This window comes from Corvus kubaryi, unplaced genomic scaffold, assembly GCF_017639235.1.
Source record: "Corvus kubaryi isolate FWS band 111438036 unplaced genomic scaffold, C.kubaryi_AGA036_p1.0 37308, whole genome shotgun sequence".
NCBI classification, from domain to species: domain Eukaryota; kingdom Metazoa; phylum Chordata; class Aves; order Passeriformes; family Corvidae; genus Corvus; species Corvus kubaryi.
In genome coordinates this window covers 493,884-517,566 of record NW_024581096.1, presented here as the reverse complement: position 1 = coordinate 517,566, position 23,683 = coordinate 493,884, and the positions used below count along the sequence as shown (strand labels likewise).

The 23,683-nt window shown below is 39.7% G+C and overlaps 1 protein-coding gene across 11 annotated transcripts in view; it reads right to left on the bottom strand.

Moving 5' to 3' along the window:
• The window catches only part of DYM (dymeclin), a 208,001-nt gene that overhangs the window by 170,201 nt on the left and 14,117 nt on the right, over positions 1 to 23,683 (bottom strand). For 5 of the 11 annotated variants that reach the window (XM_042028189.1, XM_042028179.1, XM_042028181.1 and 2 more), the window contains exons 3-7: positions 15,876 to 15,928; positions 15,103 to 15,196; positions 13,707 to 13,843; positions 7,247 to 7,319; positions 6,885 to 6,989 (exon numbers count right to left, since the gene is read on the bottom strand). In XM_042028189.1, coding sequence (XP_041884123.1) covers positions 6,885 to 6,989; positions 7,247 to 7,319; positions 13,707 to 13,843; positions 15,103 to 15,196; positions 15,876 to 15,928 — 462 coding nt within the window. Of the gene's footprint in view, positions 1 to 6,884; positions 6,990 to 7,246; positions 7,320 to 13,706; positions 13,844 to 14,120; positions 14,246 to 15,102; positions 15,197 to 15,875; positions 15,929 to 23,683 lie in introns of those variants that run through there. The other 6 variants (XM_042028182.1, XM_042028183.1, XM_042028186.1 and 3 more) reach the window with 3 other exon arrangements.

Below are 23,683 nucleotides of genomic sequence, written 5' to 3'. Positions count from 1 at the left end.
CTGCTTTAGAAGAAATCGGTGCAGTACCTAATTCTTCCAGGATATGGACTGGAGAGAATATCACTTCTCTTCTGGTCTTCCACCAGGAACATACATTGTAGTTGATTTATTTTATTTATTAACTTTGGTGGCAAACCTGTAAATTAGAATCATCAAATCCTAGACTGGTTGTTAGAAGGGACCTTAAACCTTATCCACTGCCATTTGCTGACATGGACAGGAACACCTTCCACTAGACCAGGTCACCCCAAGCCCCGCACAACCTTAGCCTAAATACTGTTTCCAAATTATGTAATCGCCCCACACAGAACAAGAACTATGGTCCTGTTAAAACCACAGCTCCCCAGCATCCTGGCATCTGCTTTATCCATTCAAAACCATGTGGATGACCTCCTATCAGCATCACCTACCAAGAACTTCAACAATCTACCTATGTGTCACCATCCTGCTGCTGCTGGCTTCTCTCCAAGGCCAAACACCACTCACAAGTGCTTTCTGTACTCCCAATCATTCAGCTTTGTTCCCTGCCCGTGAGAGAGGTCTGTGACAGAGGAACCAAGGTGAAGTACAGAGGCACCATAGAGGAAAATCCCAGCTATGGACTCCAATTAACACTCTGAAGGCACATGCTGTTGTAAACACTTTAATTACTCAGTGAAATGCAGCTATTTCTATATCAGCACACAGAGGCTGAGAGCTCATAAATGATTTCACACCTATAGAGCAAACATCCTGAACAGTCAGAAACCAAACTCCCTCCAAATTTCAACTCCTACCTCTAGAGCAAGCCCCCTCCCTGTTCAAATATTTTCCTGAACTTTCACCCAGCCAGAGCTGTCTACTCCAAGTATTAAAAGGTTAAAAGGTAACCCATTTTCTAATTTAGGAGAGTTGCCAAAACGGCTGATTCATACAAAAAAGTCTCAAATCATACAGGAACCAGGTTTCATTTCCCTGCTTCCTGAGGGCCCACCAGAAAGGTGAAAGAGGAGTCACCACAGAGAATAGGATCAGTTTTGAAAACTGAAAAGCAAGTACAATATCTGGCTATCAGCCTCAGGACACAAGTACAACAACTCAAAGAGAACATAATCTTTCCTCTTGGAATCATTCCTAATTTTACACTCACTGATGGCACATATGCACTCTGGCAGCTGATAATGGTCTACACTTATTACAGCTGACTCCAAACATTTGGGAGATGTCCCAAGGGGGCACTCAGCAAACACTGACTGGAAGCAGAAAGCATCTCTGACATTTCGTACTGCATCTGCCCCACAGTGGGTATTCTCAACTGGGAGGACAATAGGGTGAGAAAACAAAAAATCCCAGAATGGTTTGGATTGGAAGGACCTTAAAGCTCATTTCATTCCACCCCCTTCCACTAAACCTTCAAGCCCCATCCAACCTAACCTTGGACACTTCCAGGGATACAGGGGCAGCCACAGCTGCTCTGAGCACCCTGTGCCAGGGCCTGCCCACCCTCACAGACAGCAATTCCTTCCCAATATCCCATCTGTCCCCTGGAGCATCAACAATATGGAAATACTCTAAAGGTAGTACCTAAAGGATTGACATGACAGCATGACTCAAGAGCCTTTTTTCACAGACCTGTTCCTAAACCCTTTGAGACTATGTGACTGTGTACATTGTCACCTCACTGACATTTAGTTCTTCCCCCTATGGATTAAAAATACTAGAAGTTCTGGACTTTTAAATGTTGCACAGAGAAACTGTATTATGTACTATTTACTTTTTATGCCACAAAGTCTTGTTACCAATATCCACTAAAACTAATTAAAAGGCATTACTTTTCTAACAACAGAACACAAGAGAACAGCCCAAATTCCCTAAAACTGGACAGCTGCAGTGACTCCCAGGTGTAGTTTCCAATCCTCAGGAAAGAGATGATGACCCAGGTGACCAAACAACTACATTAGACCATCAGAGGGTTCTACACAGAGCCAGACCACAGGAATCACACCCTGCATTTCAGTGATGCAGCCTAAGTGAAAGGCAGACCCGCTCCACAGTCTCTCTGTGTCTTTGCTGTTGAGACCCAAATACCTGCACAAACAGGTGATTTTCAACACCCACCATCTTTTGTGAAAACAGGGCTGAAAACCATATCAGAAAGCAGATTATTAGGAATTTGATACACAGAACAATATACGAAAAACTGTACAGACTTCTGATGCTATGCTCTGGGGTGAGGAAGTTTGCTACAAGTTAAAGCTTACCTAGTGAATGGATAGGTCATAGAGAAATACTGATTTAAGTCTAAAATAAAAACTAGAACAGCGTAAGAATATGTGATACAGATAAGGTTTTCCTACTCAGGATATTTAGACACTTAAAACACTGCACATCTACCATCAGAAATAATGAGCAATTAAGAAAATCTTCCAAATACATGAATACATTTTATTTGCTGCACCATCCCAAGGTGCAGCAGCAAATAAAACTCCCATTATACGAATCAGATCCCTCCTAAACAGAGCACAATAGTCTTAAACTTTGAGGCTCATCAAAGTGAAGCAACACAAATCTCTCTCAGTTTGCATGTTTTCACTACCTTCAACCTCAGTTTCAACAGATGGAAGTTCGCCTTTGATGATGAGACAAAGTTGCCAAAAATGCAAAAGTCACATAGCTTTCCAAATAATGGAGCTACTACAATCTTGACAAAAATTCCTTGAATAGACTCTTTTAAAAAAAGCACTATTCTGACCTATTCTTTTGAAAGTAACAAAAATAATTAAAATATGGCACTTCTGAGCTAGAACAGAAAACATTTTTTAATCTCTTTGCTGCTCATAACTGGCAAGAAAAAAAGCCTAAACATTTCTCATCATCTGTAAACGGCACCTTTCCTACACTGCAGTTATTTTGTAGAGCTTTATAATCAATTATACTGCCTTTCTTCCTCCTACATTTGACTTTTAAGCTCCCATAAAATGCAGCAAGCATCCCTAAATGAGTCAAAACATTGTCAACATTTAAATTTCCAAACAACTAAGACTGCACCCTAAAACAACCATAACTAGAGAAAATAAGGGAATTTAATAGAAATATCAACTAACTTGTACTGGCACCACAGGGTGCTACTTAGGAGTGATGTAACTAGATCACAGTATTTCATTTTTCCTCCACATGCATTTATAGTTTTTAATGAAGTGGAAATGCACTGATAACAACCAGATGTTCAGTTATGGATACCAGCTCTTAACAAGCTGCTGAAAGAAGCCTTTATAATTTAAAGCTTTGGGAGCTCCATCCTGCAACAAAATGTTAGCAATAGCTTCTACATAAAAGTCATACAATTAAATACTAACATTGTATCTTTTTGCCGACTATGCAGTTCGAATCATTAGTGTACACTCTTGTGTGCTAACATTAGCAAAACCAAAGAAAAAGCAGAGTATCCATAGCACACTCAAGGGAACCATAAATCAAACATCAACATACAGTAACACAAGTGTTATAAGGGACTGCACAAGTCTAATTGTTGAAAACTGTACTTTCTATAAAATTAAATCTGAAACTTTTATCCCTGGCATTTTGTACAACGCAGCACAGCCCGTTTTTCAGAAAGGTAATTCAAGACATTTTTAATAACTCTCAGACACAGCATCACAATGTTGCAGAGTCCCAGAGTCCCTACTGCAACCTATTTCTGCCTTTAAGCACATTTACCTTTTCCAATACAAACTAACTTTAAGAAAGATTTTCTTAAATTGCCTGTAAAAACTGAGACACTCCCAGAAATGCTCTGCCTCCCGGAAAGGCTCTGCAGCTTTTCCCAACAACAACAAAAAAGTTATGTTTCATAATAAGGGACAGAGATTTGACAGTTATCTTCTTCCACATCCCACATCTTCCTTATTAATTCTGAGAAAGACAATCCACCTGCAATTTCGAAGTATGCTGCAGGTTGTTTTGTAGGCAGAAATGAGCTTATTCTGCCAAAGCTGGTAACTAGAGCAAGCTCAGAGGTGAGTGACATCTGCCCATACTCAGGAAAAGACTGGAGCCTTGAATTCAGTATCCCTGTCAAGCCCAAACTCTTACAATTTAGAACCACAGAATGGTTTGGGTTGGAAAGGACCTTAAAGCTCATCCAGTCCCACCCCCTGCCATGGACAGGGACATCTTCCACTATCCCAGGCTGCTCCAAGCCCCTCCAACCTGGTCTTGGACACTGCCAGGGATCCAGGGGCAGCCACAGCTGCTCTGGGCACCCTGGGCCAGGGCCTGCCCACCCTCACAGACAGCAATTCCTTCCCAATATCCCATCCAGCCCTGCCCTCTGGCACTGGGAAGCCATTCCCTGGGTCCTGTCCCTCCATGCCTTGGCCCCAGTCCCTCTGCAGCTCTCCTGGAGCCCCTTTAGGCCCTGCCAGGGGCTCTGAGCTCTCCCTGGAGCCTTCTCTTGTGCAGCTGAACACCCCCAGCTGTCCCAGGCTGGCTGCAGAGCAGAGGGGCTCCAGCCCTGGAGCATCTCGGTGGCCTCCTCTGGACTGGCTGCAGCAGCTCCAGGTCCTTGTGCTGTTGTTCCCCAGGGCTGGGGCAGCTCTGCAGGTGGGGCCTCACCTGAGCAGGGCAGAGGGGCAGAATTCCCTCTCCCCTGGTGCCCATGCTGAGGATTAGCCCAGGGCATGGGGAGTTTCTGGGTCCCAATGCACATGGTTGAGGCATGTCCAGCCTCTCTCACAGCCTCTGGGTTATCAACAGATATCCCAAAATCCTTCTCCTCAGGGCTGCTCTCCAACCAGCCTGGAACAACCATGCCTGCAAAATACCACACACAGAAGTATCCCAAGCACCTGATGTGACATTGAGAACAAGTTCAAAAGGAAGGAGTGCAAGACAGCTGCACAGATACCCCTGTTCCTACATTCTGAACATGGACATGGCCTTCCATGCTTTAAAAATAATGCTACAGCTTCAGTGAAGGAGAAAAATAGAAGCTTAAACTGGGGTGCAGACATGCAACATATTCACACGGCAGCTGCCAGCTGTATACACTCCTTCACCAAACTGCACCTACAGAACCCAAGGGACACACTAATTGTCACAATCCTCTATTAAGGCTACTGAGTGCTCCTAACAAAATCTTTGCTACTCTGAAAGACACTTTGAAGACCAGCTCAGCATGGAGATTTTAATGGTCTGTCATAACAAAAATTCATCTTTAATAGCAGCTTTACAGACAGACACTGTTACAGTGTCACTGCAAGCTGCCAAAGCTGGCTGTTCTCTCACAGGTGGATCCTAAGTCCTGACACACAAATCATAACAAGTTTGAATATTTAATGTGTTCCACTCAATCTATTCCTTCCCCAAATTCACATACTAGGCTTGCAATTCTCTTGCTTCATTCCAGCTAAAGACAGAAATTAACTACTCCCTTGAAACAAAATAGGGAAAGAATCTCTAGTGATATCTGACCAGGGAGAGGGAGGTAAGCAAGAATAAACTCACTATGAAAACAATCCTGATCACTCTCTTGAACAAAATTAATAATAAACTAATACCTTATAACACCTTTATGAAGAACATAGTTGGACTGTGTTTTAGAGAAAGAAAGTTTTCCAATATCTCCTTTCCTCTACCTACTTCCCCTTCGATGATATGGGACCAAAATTCTTAGTTAAGACATTATCACATTGTTAAATGTATTTTAGTGATAAACAAGACAGTAATACACATTTTTGTTAGTATTTTATTAGCAATCAGCAGCATGCTATTTCAGGAGAAATTTAGCTAAAAAAACTTACATGACAAAAAAAATCCCAACCACAAAATAAAAATCTTCCACATCTCTGTCTTATGGTTTCTGATATAGCTGAATATTAAAATTATGGACAGGCTTTATAATTTTCTATTTAAATATTCCCATTTTATCACTAGGTTTTAGAGTAATCTAAGTGCTTTCAGCAGCTGCTTCCATTTGGAGCAACCACATTCACACAGAAATAGAGATGCTGACAGGTTCAGTTGTTGAAATGGGTGAGGAACAATCATGCTGGTGTATTTTCTTCTGCTGGAAAGGCAGAATAAAGGAACTGGACTGCACACACACAGTGGTACTTCCAAGAAAGAAAAATAAAAGCCTGCAGGATTTATGAACTTGTCTGTATATCACAGTCCTCTCAGCCCTTTGTACTTCCTCTAATCTGCTCCAAACAAAGCCTGTATCTGTTCCAGGAAGTCCTGACAAGCTCTGTGGAATGACACTCTGAATCACACCACTAATTCATTACACTCTACCTACACAAATCCCTCGCGTTAACGTTGACAGAGCTGTATTTAATGACAGCAGTGTTTCAAAAAACATTGCATCTTTGTCAGTTTTCCAACCAAAAGAGCAATCCCACCTACAAAATAGCAGAGCTTTATACTACACTGTAAGAGACAATATGAAACTCTTCCAAAGCCATGATGCTTCAGTTGGGGCACTACATTTTAGGCACAGACTACAATGAAATTTAACACTAAAGACACTGCTCACTCTACCTTTAGTAAAGTTTATCATGGGGAAAAAGGTTAAAACTCATCAGAACACTTCCACAAAAGTGAAAGAACACTTTTATTTCCAAGGAACAAAGCATGCTCTCCTACATAAAACACTGAAGTATGTTTTATGACACATATCCCAACAAAATGTGGAATCAACATCTCTCAAATACAACAGATGCATGAAAAAAAAGCCATATAAACAAATCTGTAGATCTACAGAAACATTCCACTTATTCATTTCTCTTATCCCTTCTCCAGACATCAATTCACTGGAATTTCAGAAATCAGTATTAAATAGCACAACATGATTTATTTTTGCAATTTAAACCCCCACAGAACTGCAGAAGAACTTTAGTTTTCACCTTACTGCATACCCCAGAGCTGAAGTGCCACCTCCACTGTACCTTCCCCTGTACCATGAGCACAACCATTTCCACCAGTTACTGTCTGTGTGCTGACAGGGGTACCTGAAACAAATGGAATAACTTCTGTTGATGGTTTGAACTGCTGTGTGAGACGTTCATCATGTACTTCTTCCAACAGAATATTCAGGGCTGGTACTGGCAGCAGCTTATCATTATGTGTACTGCTCCATCACATGGAACATTCAAATACAACTACATAAACATTATAATCCCATTACTACAAGTTTCATGCTCTCAAATGCTCAGTTTATAAAAGAAGACTTAAAAAAAAAACCAGCAAAAGAAAAATGCCTACTTACAAGAGGGGAATTTCAACAATGAGCTGGATGAGGCAACACAGCAACTCTTCTATGAGGTCTTCACACTCTGTTCCTAAAAAAGAAACATATCAAAGGATTTCTGGGTTTTCAAACACCAAAACAAAGCGAAGATTCAAACACACAGATGCAGATGATCAATATCTTAATTAAGGAACAAACACTAGAAGTTATACCTGTTAAAGGAGATAGGACTTTTTTTCCTGAAATAGAAAGCACTTGAGATTACCAACAGAGAAAATGGTGATGCCTTCGCTTTTTTACATAAAAAAGTAACTAATAACAACTGCATAAATTAAATGAGATGCTGGTATTGTGGGAATTACATTTAGCACATCAAGCCTTCCTTTACTACTCAGAGGAGGTCATATTAAACACTGTTATTACTAACAGTTGAACTAACCACTGTTGACTTCTCACTGGTCCACAGTTAAGTCTCCTCTCAAAATTCCCTGAACTTCACATATTTTCTCACTCAGTTTTATAAACCCAAGCGAAGAGTAATCAGAAGCAGTTTTGTTTGTCTAACATACACTGAGCAATACTCTAAAAGAATGTCAAAAGAATGCAGCCACTGAGCACATCACTGCTGCTCTTGAGTAATACACATACAATTTTTTCATTAATATATATATTTATTGAAGAAGTTTTACACATTTCAATGACAAGTTGGTGCATTTTAAGGGAACAGAAATCTTTCTCTAGTCATACACAATGTGATAAAATGCATGGAGTGATTCAGAATTATTTAAAAACTTGCAACTATTCTAAGCAATAAAACTGGTGGTATTTGACATCAGCAATTTTTAAAAGCAACTGTAACAAAAGACTTTTAAGACTCACTGAGGAAAAAGCTTATTAAACCACTTGAAGTTACCACATAATACTAAAAAAAACCCAAAAGATAAATCCCTTGGTTCATCAGGATTTATTCTGCTTTCAGAAATAAAATTATGATGAGAAACCTACAACATCATAAGGAAGTGGAGGGTTTTATAGTGCTGAATTGCTAAGGAGCAGCATAGCTGATCCTCTGCATTACAGCATCGCAGCATAATAATTACCCAAATGCCTGTTTATTTTGTATTTTCAAATAAATAAGTCCTGCCATAAACACAGCATTATAGCCAGGTTACAGCAGTGTTACTCTGCTTAACCCAAGTCTGTTCTTGAGTCCAGAACTCAATTTGAAGAAGCACACCAGGGGGAATATTCACTATAAAGCAAAATTATTTCTTTCCGCAATCAGTTTATTAAAAACACATTAAAAATTGTCACCTAGTGAACTGCACATTCTAAAGGAAATCAGTTTTTTATCACGGAAACGTGCTTTCCTTTCTATAGAATCCCCCATGAGTAACACAATGCAGCTCCTGTTAGTAAAACCAAGAACTGCTCAGAGCATATAACCTTGGACAGAAACCACAGCCAATAACAGAGCACAGATAATATATTCTAAAGTAACTTGAATGTGACATTTTCCTAAGGCTTTCTGAACCTAGAAAATGCTTATAAAGCAAGACTGCTACTAATTCCCAACAGGTACCCAATTTTTCTCCTAACAGAAGAAAGTGAGAAGAAAAAGGTTAAAAAAGTAAAGTGAGTGCATTTTTAAAACATCATTTCTACATTTACCACACTACATGTACAACTCATCTGAAAAGAGAATAAGGTTATTTGAATATGAAAGAAGGCTTTTCCCTCAAGACAATATCCAAAATAAAGCAAGAAAACACCGGGTTAGCACATTCACGCAGAATGAAAGATGTTATTTAAAATTTTTTAAAAAGCTGAATTGCTGTAATCAATGTCATTCAGCTACAATAATTATTGTATCCTTTTCCCAACTGGGGCACACACATTCTTGTTTAATTTTCATCTTGCCAAGACAATGAGGAGGATGCAAGCCAAATCTATAACGTGAGAGAGAGCTATAAACACAGAACACTCTGTGTTTTCACAAACAATGCCTCTTTCAATAGCAGGATAAAGACAATACACACAAGACTCATTCACATTAATAGATCACATACTTGGATCAAAGACCTGTAAAGCCTTGGGGAAAGTAAGTACAGGGTGAACCTGTCCAAATAAAATTAGAGCAGGGAGAGGAATCATAGGTGCATCTTCTAAACTCTAGTGCAGAAGTGACTCAATCACACAGGTTTTAAAATGTCCACTTATGCTGAAGTACCATTTTTTCAGCAGCTATATTTAAGTCCTCAGATGTGAACTATTTCATTTTGCAAGTAATTTGATGGATTCTGACTTTTTGGTGGGGCTTGTTTGGTTTGGGTTTGAGATATGTATATATACATTTTAATTTTTTTTGGTTTTACTTTTTCAAAGTTACATACATTACAGGCACTGGATTAGCACACACAACACAGGCAAAATGTCTTATGCAGAGGAAAGCAGAGATGCCAGGAGACCCCAATTCTAAAACCAGTCCAGCTCCATCCTCTCAAGAACCTAACTACTACATTGATAAGACCTGATCTGGTGGATGTGCTGAATATTAATATTAATAAAATATTCCAGTATAACAAGGTATATCCTCACCATAGATGCTACTTGTTTTTCTGCCCTGTTACTCATAAAGAACCTGGACACAAGTAATGAAATAAGTCATTCCTTGCAAAATAGACTTAAAGCTTCCTTAGGTTTTGTGGTTTGATCTTCAGCTCTAATGACTCTCACAAACTTCCAGCTTCTACTTAAGAGTGTGAATAATGAGTACATAAATTAATTGCCTTCCCTCATTTCCTTTATGTGATAGCTAAACATTCATGAAATCATTTAAGGCTTTAAATGTGTTGTTATTTTTACACTGTGTTCACCATGTCCTCATACTTGCTTTACTACATCACAAACAGCCCTTAGTACCCTTGTGTTTAAAAACTTCTCTACAGATAATAAATAAAGCTTCCTACTACAGGAACAGGTGAAATGAATTGATGGTCTGATTTAAAATACACTACTCAGCATGTGCTCTTTTACACCTTTGAGTCACAATACAGTTAAAGACTGTGCAGAAACGGGATACAGTGGAAAGATGAATGACTTGTGTTAGTGAGATTAACTCCAGCTTCAGCTGAGCAGATGCTGACTCCAGTTTGGGATTTATGGATATCAGGAATTTTTCAGCTGAATCTTAAAGTATATGGGTTTAGTCTCTCTGTGAACTTTCCTGCAATCAAAATTGTGCAATATTCTCCAAAATTATAAGGAAATTCCCAATTATGGATGAAGAGGCAAAGGCTGCACTTCTTGGGCTAAAGAACCATCTGAAACCTCTCAAAAAGAATGCATTTCTGTTAATGGCAGGCCTTCTTTTGAAGGAAATCAATAAACAGGAATGTTAGCAGGGACTCAATCCAGGGCAATTTCTTCATTAGGCTAAAGTACACCCATGCACTCAAACCTCAAAGAAATCCCTTTTTATGACACAAAGCACAATTGCACAGCTTTCTTCTGAGCCTCAAACACAGTCTAGCAGGAAAAAGTACAAACTGGACATTTAGATAAAGTGAAAGCATATGAAGTGCAAAACCTGGGAGGAGAATCCTTCCAGATAAGGGAATTATAAAAAATGCTACCTGAACAATAGTGGCCATGTCATACAGCATATATTTCTGAGCAGACAGTGACAGGGATATTCTCCATACACAGGACTCTCACAGATTATCATTACACACTTCTCCCTGACTCACCAAATATCCCAGAGCAGGTGCTGATGCAGTGCCTGATTGCAGTGTGAGCATCCTGACAAGCTGACACTGCAGTTACGTGTGCTGAGCTCCCAGGTGCTGTACTTAAATCAGAGAACACGGCACCAAAATATATTATCCAACCAGAAGGATAAAAATGTGATGCTCACAGGGAAACAAACACAACCACAGAGTGATTTCCAAAGGAGTTGTGAGATGATCCTGAAAAGAACAGTAACCTTTTCTCAGAAGGCTAAGAGACTGAACAAAGCATATGAAAATGGACCACAGGGGAGAGAGGCTGTTTGTGTTGCTGGGTGGTTGTAGTGTTCTTTCCAATAACTACTCACCAGGCAGTAAGGAAACACAGAAACTTCAAAATTCAGACACTGTATTAAAGCTTTTTTAAATATGGATATTTTATTTACATCATACAGTTCATATAATAATGTCTTTTATAAGGCTTGTTTTATCATGCTCACAATTGAAGAATTCTAAATAATATCACGCTCTGGTAAATGAAAAAACAGCAAGGGTGACTAAGAACTTAATTTTTAAAAAGCATGTTCACCAAAGATGGTAAAATTTCCATTAAAGTACTAATAAATCCATGTAAAATTAAGAGGAATATAGGAATAATAACATTATAATAATAGACTAATAATATAACAATAAATAAAATCTATAATAGGAATATTCTCCTTCCCGAAAAGTAGAAACCAAAAATTCAAGAAAGCTACACTTAATTATAAAAATACAAACAACAAAACACTTCATTTTCTTCTGTTTACTTTTAATAGGCCCTAGCACAACCACAGTCCATTACAATTCACTAACGATACTCCACTTTCCAACAGCTGAGCGTAAGAGCTATGGGAAGGTACACGCCTTATTAGCACATTCTGTAGACATTTAAAAATAAGATTATTAGGAATCAAACTCAATGGCTACGTAATCTCAGCATGTTATGAACCTCAACACCCTGAGGAAGTTCACAAGAGCCATCTCCAACTGGAAACCCAAAGAGGAGCCGAGGAGAGGCTTGCTTCCTGTCTCACCAGCAGACCACACACAACTACCTTCCTAATCAACAACATCCCATGAACAATCTGCTTAGAGGTAATTGCTAAGTACATTTGTCGTCAATATGCACAAAATTATTGCTAATAAATGTCACTGTGAATTACAGTCAAGTGCTACTAGACGTGGTATAAACATGGGTCTACCCTGGTGACAAAAATCACTTTCCATACCACACTGCGAGGAACTCCCAGTGCAAGGAATAAGGATCGCAGGGGTTCCAGCTGACAATAGTCTCAGTTTTTCCACCCATCCCACTGTGGTGTGCTGTACACTGAAGCAAGAGGTGAGCCGTTTTTTTAATCCAGGAATAAACCCACAGGCAGTCTGCAGGGATAACTTATACACAAGCAGGTTTTCTTTTCCAGTGCATCAGTGAGCTGACTTCCCTCCTGGAGATCACTCATCACAGTTTAAATACATTAAACCATTTCAACATGTAGCACTTAATCTTTTGGCACCACAATTCTAATTTCCCCAGAGCACTGGCAGGCGCCAAGGAGTTAAACAGATTTTAATGAACAGTTTTCACTGCTGATGAGCAAGCAGTGATTTGGCGTTCCCAACACGTGTCCTCGTTGCAGGAAATCCACAGTCAGACACTTTTGGTTGTCCTCACACCATCCACACACACTGCTCTAGCATTCTGAGACTTTTTAGGCTTTATGCAACAAACAACGTGCAATTACAAACTGAACAGTACTTTGACTTGGACTTGGCAGTGCTGGGCTAGCTGTCTCACTTGATGATCCTAGAGGCTTTTCCAGCCTAAATGATTCCATGATTTACACTAAAGCAAAGGAAATCAAGGCTCCCGTGGCAGCATTATCCATCATGCACTCTGTGAGAGCATCTTGATACAGCACTACACAAAGATTTGTGGTCGACAGTGCTCAGAATGTCTTTTTGCTGCACTTTTTGCAGTAACATAACTGATTTTGAACGCATTTGTATTATTCTTATTCAAAGGTAACAGCTTCTTCACTGAGCATCTCTCCTGTCATCTTCCATCTCATGTCACACATACTCCATTTCCTGGACATGAGCCTATTTTAGTAATTCTGCCTAAATTCTGACTTCTCTTATACTCTTGTATAAGCTATTGCCCCCAAATTAAATTTTAGCAATTGTTTTCTCAATGGGTCAATTCTAACCGTAGTACTATAACTTTCCTTCCCTAGATCCCTAAAAATTGCATTAATTCCACTCTGTGGCTGCTGCTGGTTTATGAAAAATATGTGAAAAGATGCATTAAAAAGGTGCAATATCAACGTTCCAATGTTTGTATGTGGTCAGCTTCACACCAATTCTGTTCTGTTCCTCTGAAGAGGACCATTAACACCTTTCAAAATGTATGAAAATCACTAACGCCCAGGTAGGTCTACAGCACCACACTTTTAAAAAAAGCCAGAATAAGCGACACCTAACTCTCTAGTACTTAATTTCTGGTTTTAAAGCAAAGTTTGGGATTCTCAGTCTAAAAAACATAGAACCATTGAATTATTTAGGGAAAAGACTCTTAAGACTCTTAAGATCAAGTACAACCATTAACCTAACTCACTAGTCCAGCACTAAACCATGTCCCTACATGCCATCAGGACATTTAAGTTTCTCAGGGGATGTTTGTTTCACTAGCAGTTGTGTGTACGCACCATATGAGCTTGGTCCTGCTTTCTCTTCATAAGTAAAATGAAGTTGCAGCTCCTCTTCTGACATTCGACTGATGAATACTTTCAGCAAACAGCAAATAATGAACAGTGCATTGTGAGCCTGCCAGATAAAGAGGTGGCTAGAAAAGAAGCAGGAACAAACAAGAATCAGTAATGCTTCACCAGCAAACATGCATCAAAAACCACAAGAAAATAAATGTCAGAATAGACAAAGTTCCTACAGTTAAAGCAAGGAAAAGCCAAAGTGTTTAAGCAGGTAGTCTGCAGTTGATGTTACAGAAAACACAATGGGAATGTATTTAAAAGTAGTTTAGAAAATACAACCTTATCCCTAACTACATTCGTACTATTAAAAACACCACAGCCAACAGAAGTATCACTCTTTGAGGAACTCACCTAACAGTTCAGCAAACTTCTAGAGGTCTCTAGATGCTATGGACTCAAGGCACACAGACATTCAAAAACCTCCGACAGGTTCAGACTTGAAAGCTTCCTTGCTCCCTGAACCTTAGCTTTTTCCCAAGTAAATAGCCTTCAGCTGACAGCAGGCATTTATGGACTTCACGAGCATCATACAGCAGGATTTTCTTATGCAACACACATAAATATTTTCCAAGTTTTCTCAATGAAAGCTGCATAAAATTTGAGTCCCAGTAAGCAACTGTTAGGAAGCCCATACAACACCACAGAGTCAGCTATTGCCTGTACTTCCAAGGTATCTTTGGATTAAAACCTAGAGCTATCTGGGAACAAGTAACTTTTTACTTTAGATGCAAGTGAAACACTTGACGGCACTCCTGGGAACAAGGAGGAATTGCAGCCCCAGATCTGATGAGAGTGGGACATTCATCTGTGGGTGTGAGGGAACAACTACAGAAAGCCTCCTGCAGAAAAACCCCACAGTGCTGCAGAAGTAACCTCTTGGAGTTCTATCCTACTGCTGAAAGGGGCAAAAAAAACCAATGGCAGCTGTATGACATAACTTGAAGGCAGTATTTTGATACATATTTATAGATACAGATATTTGAAATATTTCCAAGATAGAATACTGGCTCATACATTAAGCTTCAACTAAAAAGTTCAGATGATTTTTGAACAGCTCTAAGCCAGTAGTACCCATAGCTTACACCATTTATACAAAAATGTGTTAATCTAACACACAAATATGTACTTTTCCCCAGTAATCTATTTAATTATTAGACTTAATTCCTGTGTTTAGAAAAGTACTAGACACTTGTTCTGTTTCAAACAACAGTTTAAGAGAATTCCAAGGTTTGGTTTGCATGTTAATTAGTAGAGTAAAAAAATTCAAGAGCTAGCAACGATAGGAACATTTAAAAAATTAAATGGCATACACAGCTCTTTTCTGGGAACTTACTTCTGACATTCTGCTGAAATTTTTAACTCTTTGGTTCTAGAAAGAAAGACTTTAATCAATGATCCAAGGTTTCCTGTTCGAGGATTCTTCTCAACTAGATGAGGAAAAATAAGATACAATTACAAAGCATGTGTAAGTTGACACTACCTAGTTCAAACAATATATAGAAAAAACCCAAAATTTCAACATCTTTCATATTTCTAAATAAAGCACAGTATGTCTTGTTTTTCTGTACAGGCATTCTTCTTTCAAGATTTTCCAGTACATGATTTACTAGTCCATAACTGTTCTCTAAATACAACTAATATTAAATAATACTAATAATATTAAATATCCCAAATGAGGGATGCTCATACTGCTTCCTTTCCCAGACTTGTCTACAGCACAACAGCCTCCTGTCACAAAACTGGGCAGGTCTTCACAACTACCTTTTACCTTCCTGCAACACCACTGATCACATTTTATATCATCCTTTCCTTTCATCCTCTAATTCTTTCCTCTTACTGATCAGCTTAAAGGGCAAAGTGAAAAAGACAAAGTAAAGACAGAATTATTTGTTTTAAACCTTTCAGTCATATCAAGTTCCATAAAACAGTTATCAATGGAAGTTTCTAAAGGTTTGGGATATACATAAAAACACTCTTTACACACTGCTTTAATCTTTCTAGTGCAACATAAACAAATAGAATGCTAAAGGCGTGACTGTGCACAGGGATGCTGTTTCCCAATTTTTCTGATAAAGTACATGGAAAAAAGATGGCACAACTTCTTACCTAAAGACTTGCAGACTGAGATTGTGGCTTCTTCCAAGAGCTTTAAGTCAGCACTAGGTATGAGGAAAAGAAAATAAAAATGGTTACACAAGCAACTGGGCTCCTGTACTTGAAGTGAAAATTCATTACAAAACAGTAATAAAATCTCTCTACGAAGCACTTAATTTTTGCCATCCATTAGCTTGTGCAGGTCAGTTTGTACAACCTCCCTGCTCATGCAGGGGCTTCTACACCCAGCAGCCCCAAACTATGTCCAGGTGGCTTTTGAGCATCCCAAGTTCTCTGAGCAACTCATTCCAATGCTCTGTCATCCTAACATCAGGCAGCGCTATATTCTTTTGAAGTACAGCATATTAGGAAACTAATATTCAAAAGTGAATTGTTCATCAGAGTGAAATTATCTCAGTGTCTTCTCCCAGGGAACAAGGGACAGGATGAGAGAAAATGGCCTCAAGTTGTGAAAAGGGAGTTTTAGGTTGGATATTGGGGAAAATTCCTTCAGGGAAAGGGTTGTCCAGCCCTGGCGCAGCTGCCCAGGACAGTGGTGGAATCCCCATCCCTGGAAGGATTTAAAAGCCGCGTGGATGTGGCACCTGGGGACATGGGTCAGTGGTGGCCTTGGCAGAGCTGGGGGAATGATTAGACTCCAAGATCTTCATGGGCTTTTCCAACCTAAATGATTCTGTGATTCCATGAGCATTTTATTACCACTACTTTTGCAGGTCCAGTGCTGCCATGCTCAGCTTGGTGTTACCGAAAATACAAATAGAACAGCAGCCTATAGAAAGAACTTGAAACTCTTTACAAGAAATTTCACGTTAAATGATGCATTTTTGAGAACATGAATAAAAGAAACCTCAATCTGACATTTAACCTCAAGCTAAGCAGCTCTTTCCTTTCAATTAATGTTATTATACTAGTGCAACAATCACATCAGATACAGCAAATTGTTCGTAACTTCATTAATTGCCTCGTGATACGCCTCAGAAAAACATCATCTGAAAAAGAACAATAAAGCACTAAAGCAAAACCTGACAGCAACCACTGAAAGTAAACACCAGCTGCGTCAAGCACATACTTCTGACCTACCAGTGCAGGGCAACTGATCCTCAAAAACATCCTTAACAGATGGGAAAACAAGACAAATCATCAGATACTCTGTTCAGTGCCACATTGAGCAATACGAATATTAATAACTAAAGGGCACCCAGTTCCACCACTCTCATCGTTAAAATTTTTTCCTTCTATCTTGTCTGAATCTACCCTCTTCTAGTTTAAAACTATCACCTCTTATCATATCATGAAGGCCCTACTGCTCAGTGTTTTGGAAGAGATGGTAGAGCCTCTATACAGACTGAATTAACATACAGCCTGACCTTCAGGGACCTCTGAAGTTCAACAAATAAAAGGACAGTCAAAAAAAATTAGTTCAACACTTGCAGTCATAATGCAGCCCTCTTCTCTTTTTAAAGTCCTGTGCTTTTTTTAAATTTACATGGTAATCCAGTTTACAGCACGCTGTTGTGTCAACCTGAGACTATCAGTGGTGCTGCGTGGGAAGCTGCTAAACCAGCTCCAGGGCTGAAAACCCTGTGGAGCCATGCTCTTGGAAGCTGTGGAGTTTGAGCTGTGCCCCAACTCATGAGGACTGGATGATATTGTAGAAAGAGCAGCCAAAATAATTATTTCAAAACCCTTCAAGAGGAAACTATTCAAGATAGAGACATCAAGCAAATTAAGTTTTAAGATGCCTGCAAATTTTCTTGTATATCAGACTAATTTACTGTGTAGTGAGCTGACAGCTGAGACAGCTCTTCATCTACAGCTGAATATCCTAAGACAACTTTAGATTACGCAGATTGGCTTGTCCTGATATCAATTACCAGCATTCATTCTTCTTTTACAAACTGCTTTGAAACACAAGATTCAGAAAGAACAAACTTACACTTTGATATATATTTTAAAAACATTAGACTTGGTCTCAAAGGTGGTCTCTTGTTCCAGCACTACAAACATGCAGAGTAATTAAAAACAAATGGTATTGAGCAAGAACACGCCACCAGCAACTACGGACAACACAGTTTTCTAGGTCTATGTGACCTTGCACTTTTTTAAAATAACAGAAACTTCTAAATTTGCCCAGCTGGCTGCTTGTCATCAGGATTTATTCCTTCCCAAGACCAGGCAGACAGGGAGGGTGAATATTACAATGGACAACAACTCAATAGAGAGTTCTTAGATACTGAAAAATCATAATCTAACACAACATGACCCCTCCCACTATCCAAAGATCCTGGGGACACAGCCAGAGTGGTTATTATAATTGCTCCAGGACTTAAACCATAAATGCAGACATTCAGCTTTGAATTACGGTTCATTTTCTCCCTAATTTCTAAGGTTAGGTTTCAAAGTCTAGCATTCTTACAGATTTTTTTTTCTTCCCTTTGAGTTATTAAAAACCACACAAAGTCCTCAAACAAATTCCACAGAGTTGCTTAATTTCTACAAGTTGCCAGGATCAAAACCAGTGGCAAAGCAAGCAAGGCTTTCAGATCTTCAGCAAAGCTTTTAACACTCAAGTCATTCTTTTTCATACTAAAATGAAGTTTAAAGCTTAAAAATTAACTAAAGCCCACTACCCCTTATTCATACAAGAACACAAAACTGAATTTTGCCACACTCAAGACTAAGCAACAGCTACCACAAAATTTCAGTTCACTCAAAAGAAACACCTAATGAGGGGGAATTACAGCAGAAATACCACCCCAATAGGCACACACCAGTGAAATACTCAGTACTGTTACACCCCCAAGAATGGATTCACGGGGTGAATATCATGGAGGGCTACAAAAAATAACAGCTCATTCCCAAGTACCTGGGGCCAAATTTAGTGGTGACTTTCTTTCCTTTGATTGGGCAGGAAAATGAAGTGAGGGACATGGAAAAAGCTGTCTGGGTATTTTCTTGTGCAGTGAAGAGACAGAAGGTAAATTACATTAACACTCGGGTAGAAAATGCCAGAGCCAAGATTCACAAGGTGGCACAAAAAAAATGGTACAACCAACTGTGGCACTGACTTTCCTCTGCAGTCCCTGTGGAGATGACACCTGGTTCATGAATGAATGTAAGAATGGAAACTCAACACTGAAACATCTGTCCTTTCATTACGCCACACAGAACACTGCTAATAAGTATTCAAATTGTATTTCAGCTCTAACAAGCACTGATAAGGTGAAGCTCCTCACTGCACTGATCACAAACAGAAGTTCAAATTCTGTCCGAAAACCCTCACCTGAGGAATAGAGACTGCCCTGTTGTCAAATATATGTCAAATATATAAGCCTGAGGAGAAGTAGATGAGGGAGCTGGGAAAGGGGCTCAGGCTGGAGCAAAGGAGGCTCAGGGGGGACCTTGTGGCTCTGCACAAGTCCCTGACAGGAGGGGGCAGCCGGGGGGGTCGGGCTCTGCTGGCAGGGAACAGGGACAGGAGGAGAGGGAACGGCCTCAGGCTGGGCCAGGGGAGGTTTAGGTTGGATATTGGGGAAAATTTCTTCATGGAAAGGGCTGTCCAGCCCTGGCACAGCTGCCCAGGGAGGTGGTGGAGTTGCCATCACAGGACGGATTTAAAAGCCATGTGGATGTGACACTTGGTGACATGGGCTAGAACAAAAAAAAAGTAAAGAACAGATTCGTTAAGGATGGAGTGTAAAATATTCCCTGCTCTGTGAGAAACACTTGGTATATTCACAACATAAAAAAGATTATCTGTTGCTAGTAATAAACAGGCCGTAAGTATGAAAAGTAAGTCAACCCCTCCTGCTGATTGATGGCTCTGCTGAGCATCAGTAGGAGAAACCCAGGCACACCAGTAACATCCAGGAAGCTCTGCCCTGGACAAGACACCACCATGGAAAATGGTCATGTGCACATGGAACAAACTCTGAGGGTGGGCAGGCCCTGGCACAGGGTGCCCAGAGCAGCTGTGGCTGCCCCTGGATCCCTGGCAGTGTCCAAGGCCGGGTTAGATGGGGCTTGGAGCACCCTGGGACAGTGGAAGGTGTCCCTGCCCACGGCAGGGGGTAGAACGCGATGATTTTTAAGATTCCTTCCAACTCAAACTGTTCTGAGCTTCTGTGACACCAGCTTCAATCCACGGACCTTTAACACCACGATCACAGTGACCTGGGTGAGTTTGCACATGTACTTCAACTGGCACAACCTGAACTGAACAACCTCACTTTGAGAAAGCAGTACATATTTACATATTCACCAGTTCTATGGTTTTCCAAGAAATGAACAAAAGGTATCACCTGATATGGGGATTCAAATGGGCTGTGAACATACGGGGCAAACAGAAAAGATTCAAAGCAAAGTATTCTTAACTATATAGACTTGACTGACTCCCTTGGATACAAGCAAATATGTGAGGTGCACAGTTGCTTCCCACACACTTCAGGAAAAAATTCCACACTTCACAGGAGTTCCTCCTTCATCCTGTGATCTGACGGCCAGCATTTTCAAAGTACTTAATAAAAGAAAGAAATTATTTTATTTGCTTTTCTTTTTTGTAGATGGTAAGCTCACAGACTTCAGCAAAACTAAAATTAATAGTAGTAAAATTTGCGTCCTTGACAGTGCAGCCATCTTTAAAGAAGATGGTTTTATCTTTGTTTATTTTAGAGGTATCCAAACAGGAGAGGTTTTACAGTGGCAGTGATTACCTTCTGTAACATCTTAACACCATGCCACAAGAATATTTTGCATATCAATTGTCACTACAAACCCTTCTCTATACACAGGCAGTATCTGTGTGACTGCAGCTATCAGATCAGTGGTGAAAGTAAAGAGCAATCAAGGATAATTGTTATTTCATTGGGATTTAATCACTTTGTGTTTGCAATCACTCATCACAGTACAAGAGTTTCTTCATCAGGGAGTTAGTTTTCTGTAAGAAAACCTCTTCTCAGCAGAGGTGGGAAAGAATGGCAAATTGAGCAGTCTATTAGTCAACAAAATTTCATCATTTTCATTGACTGCAGATTTTTATTTTTCTGGCTTCTTACTACTAAAAAGCCAGATTCTGCGGTAAGCTATTCTGGCATATATTGTAAAAAACATTACTTCCAAAAAGAAGAGGATGGAAAAAAAAAAAAGAAGGGGGAAAAAAGCCCAGTGGTGTTATAAATAGGATTATTTTTAAATGGTTGAATTCAGCTACCTTACTTTAAATTTACTAACAATCAGTCTTCAGCAAAACCATAATTATTAAGACAGTGAAGGCTGTTTCCTGACAGCAGCCAGCTTTGAAGAACATGGTTTCATCCACTTTTATTTTAATGGCACCACAATAGAAATTGTTTCAAATTTGCAGAAATATCAAAAGTATCACCACATAACAAGAGAAAGCATTCTGCCTAAAAGCTGCAAACATACTCACACGACAACACCTGCCCTTAGTATGGTAAGAAAAAGACCCAAACCAAAGCAGACAAGTATCCCCATAAAAAAAGGAGGAAAAAAACCAAAACAAGCAGCTTTCCTGACAGTTTTTTCCTCATGGTAAGGCCTTTTTTCTTTGCCATTGAATACAAAACAGAAGAACCAGCCCATTTAGTAAATTCATACTGTGGGAATGCTGATTTTAATGGACTAGTTGGAGGACAGACATCAAAGAATATAAGGCAGCATATGATTTATTGTACCATTTAAAAAATGTACCATGTTAAAGCAACATAAAAGCTTCTCATTTTTATGTCTTTCCATTAAAGGCCCATGCACATTATTCTTGAACCAGCAACTCATTAATAACTCTGGGGAAGGAACAAAGCAGAACAGTAAATATTAAGCACATGATTTTCAGCAAGTTCTGCTTTAGTTAACTTTAAGTTTTCCATCAGAAAATAATTGTAACTAATACCACCACTAAGGAGGAGGTTGCATTCTTGGTAGCAAATCACAGAAAAGCCAGACAAACACAAAGTCTGCCTAGACTGAGAACTAACACTCCAAAGAAAACCTCATAGCTCTTAATCCTGACAGTAACAAAAAAAATCATCCAGAAAAGCTGTATTTTATTTTCCAATATCCAAACACTATTGGATTGATATGTCAGTCACCTCAAGTATAGAAGTGGCAGATTTAAGAGGTTTTATACAATTTTAATTCTGCTCCCATGAGTCTATTCTGTGCAACAAATAAGGACCCATGAAGGAAAAAAAAAAAAAAAAAGAACATGCAGGAGTGTGAAATTAGAGCACCAAGTACTTCCTAATGGCTGAAACCAGAAATGTCTCAGCAGACACTTCAGCAGTACCTGCTTAGCACGCACGGTTTGCTTTATGGAAGAGGATATCACAATAAACCTTTTACAGTGAAAAGCATGAGGCAACCTAAAACTAAACTGCTGGAAGCTGTTCCTTTGGCGATCATTTATGTCTGCACCACTTATCTGCTCCCACTCCTAGACTGTGAAAGGCCCCAGAGGCTTTCTTTACCTGCCAGACACCCAGGCTGGCTCTGGCTGTTACTACTCACTCTCGCCAGGGGAGTCACAGGCAGGAAGCAGGGGTTCACCATCAGCTCATTTCTGATTACTGACAGCTGATATTTCCTCTTAATATTTCTCTAATTATTAAGAAAATCAATAGTATGAGAGGAAGAACTAGTAGCCCAGAAAGGCAGAATATTAAACTCCTAGCAGCCAGTTCTGCTTTGACCACACACTTTCCTTGGTCATTTTTGGATGGCACAGCAGGTTTAAGCAATCCCACCTTTTAGCCCAAAAGGTTGCTGCGTCCCAAAAAATCAGTCCCTCATTGTGCCAGAATTGTTTTGTGGTGCAAAGCTATGAATCACTCAAGGGAATTATCGTGGCTGAAAAAATAAACACTTCTGCTGTGTTGTTTTCCAGATAGATTAGTTCCTGATTAAACCCGCAGAAGAACAAAATAAACACTGGAAGAGAGAGTGAAAGGGAGAGAGCATCTTGCATCAGTGTTGCTGACAAAGATACAGCAACTTTGCAGTCAGCAGCACTGGTATTTGGCAAGCTTTATTCCATACAGAAAACTACCTTGTGTCCTTCACAGAAACAGACCAAAAAGCCAGCAGGACTGAAAAAGTAAAACCCAGGAAAGAAGGCATGGCTGAGAAAATGAAATGCTAAACCATTTCACATGGAACCAGAAAAAGAGAGATTAACACATTCAGTCAGGTAGAGGTCAGAAAAGAAACCAAAAGAGAGAATAAAGATGAGACATGGATAAAAATGGGAAGACATCAACCAAACTGAAAGGGGAAAGAGAGAAAAGAAAAACAAGGACAAAGAAAGAAATACAAAGTGCCAAGACACACAAAGCATAAGAAAATGAAGACAGCAGAGCACAGAAAGTGGTGCTATTTTAAGATCTGGTATCATGTCTCCATGTTTCTCAGAGTAGAAAGACAGTAATTCCCCATCTCTCAAGCCAAAGCACAAAGACTACTGTTCCACAGAAGATCCAGCTCTGTTTGACACTTGGGATCTACAATTCCTGGACTAACTGGGAACAGCTTCTGTAAAGCAAAGCACTAGTCACAAGCTCCTAACTAGAAAAAGCACATGTGGAAAAGCGTTAAAAACCCCACAAACTTCCTTACGCACACTGATTCAGATTCCCCTTGAAAGCCTTCCTTGCAGGTACTGTTTTCTTGCTATTGCCAAGGCTTCTTGACAACAAGGTGAATCTGTTGGGCATCTGTTGCAGAAAAATCTACCCCAGCCCCACCACTTCCCCAGCTTGCCAGTTTTCGCTTGGATAATTTTTGTT